Source organism: Myotis davidii, unplaced genomic scaffold (genome assembly GCF_000327345.1).
Source record: "Myotis davidii unplaced genomic scaffold, ASM32734v1 scaffold1006, whole genome shotgun sequence".
Classification (NCBI taxonomy): domain Eukaryota; kingdom Metazoa; phylum Chordata; class Mammalia; order Chiroptera; family Vespertilionidae; genus Myotis; species Myotis davidii.
In genome coordinates this window covers 253,083-253,801 of record NW_006297143.1, presented here as the reverse complement: position 1 = coordinate 253,801, position 719 = coordinate 253,083, and the positions used below count along the sequence as shown (strand labels likewise).

Genomic DNA, 719 nt, shown 5'->3' with positions numbered 1-719 from the left:
GGGGGGGGGGGGGGGGGGGGTAAGGAAGAGGACTAGGAGGGAAGGTGACAGACAACTCCGGAGCTCAGAGCAGCTGAGAGAACAGAGGGCAGGCTTCTGCAGGGCCAGGGAGGTGTGGGGTGCAGGAGCAGAGGCCCGCTGCTCAGGCTGGTGAATGTGGGCTGGCTCCGCCGCGCCCACCTGCTCGCTCCCTAGGTGTGTCTGTTTACTGGTTCCTCCCAGTCTCAGATGCTCCTGCTCGCCAACCCGGGGCACTCAGGTGCAGTCAGTCTCCCGAACTCCTGGGCCCTGGACCCAGCCATGGGCACCTCCAGTGCCGTCCTCTGCATCCTGTTCTTCTGTGGGGCGCTGGGTCAGGGTAGGCTGAGGGTCCTCTGGGGCAGCGGGCTGGGTTCATGGAAAAGCCTGAGGGCTGGGGAGGGTGTCTGAGAGATGCGAAGGAGAGTTGTAGGAGTTTAGAAAGAGGAGCTACCGGGGGTGGCCTCAGGCCAGCCTGGCAAGGTCCCTCGGAAGGCACTGGAGATCGACTGTCTTCCCGTGGCATCTGCACGAGCCTCTGTCCCCCGTCCCTATCTCACCTCTTGCTCCTTCGCTGGGCTCCTTGGTAAATGCCAATTCGGATGTTTTCATCTGTCCTGGCACCACCACTAAACATCCTCACTGCCGCCTCCCACCCTGGCTTCTGTCATTCTCTAAGTTCATCTCCGATTCTCTTGGCT

General features: G+C 61.9%; 1 protein-coding gene across 2 annotated transcripts in view; it reads left to right on the top strand.

Annotated features, from left to right (window-relative positions):
- The first annotated feature begins 110 nt into the window (after positions 1-110).
- The window catches only part of LOC102763724 (sperm acrosome membrane-associated protein 4), a 1,754-nt gene continuing 1,145 nt past the window's right edge, over positions 111-719 (top strand). The window contains exon 1 of one of the 2 annotated variants that reach the window (XM_006772832.2): positions 111-352. In XM_006772832.2, coding sequence (XP_006772895.1) covers positions 229-352 — 124 coding nt within the window. In that variant the 5' untranslated portion in view covers positions 111-228. Of the gene's footprint in view, positions 359-719 lie in introns of both variants that reach the window. The other variant, XM_015569885.1, reaches the window with a different exon arrangement.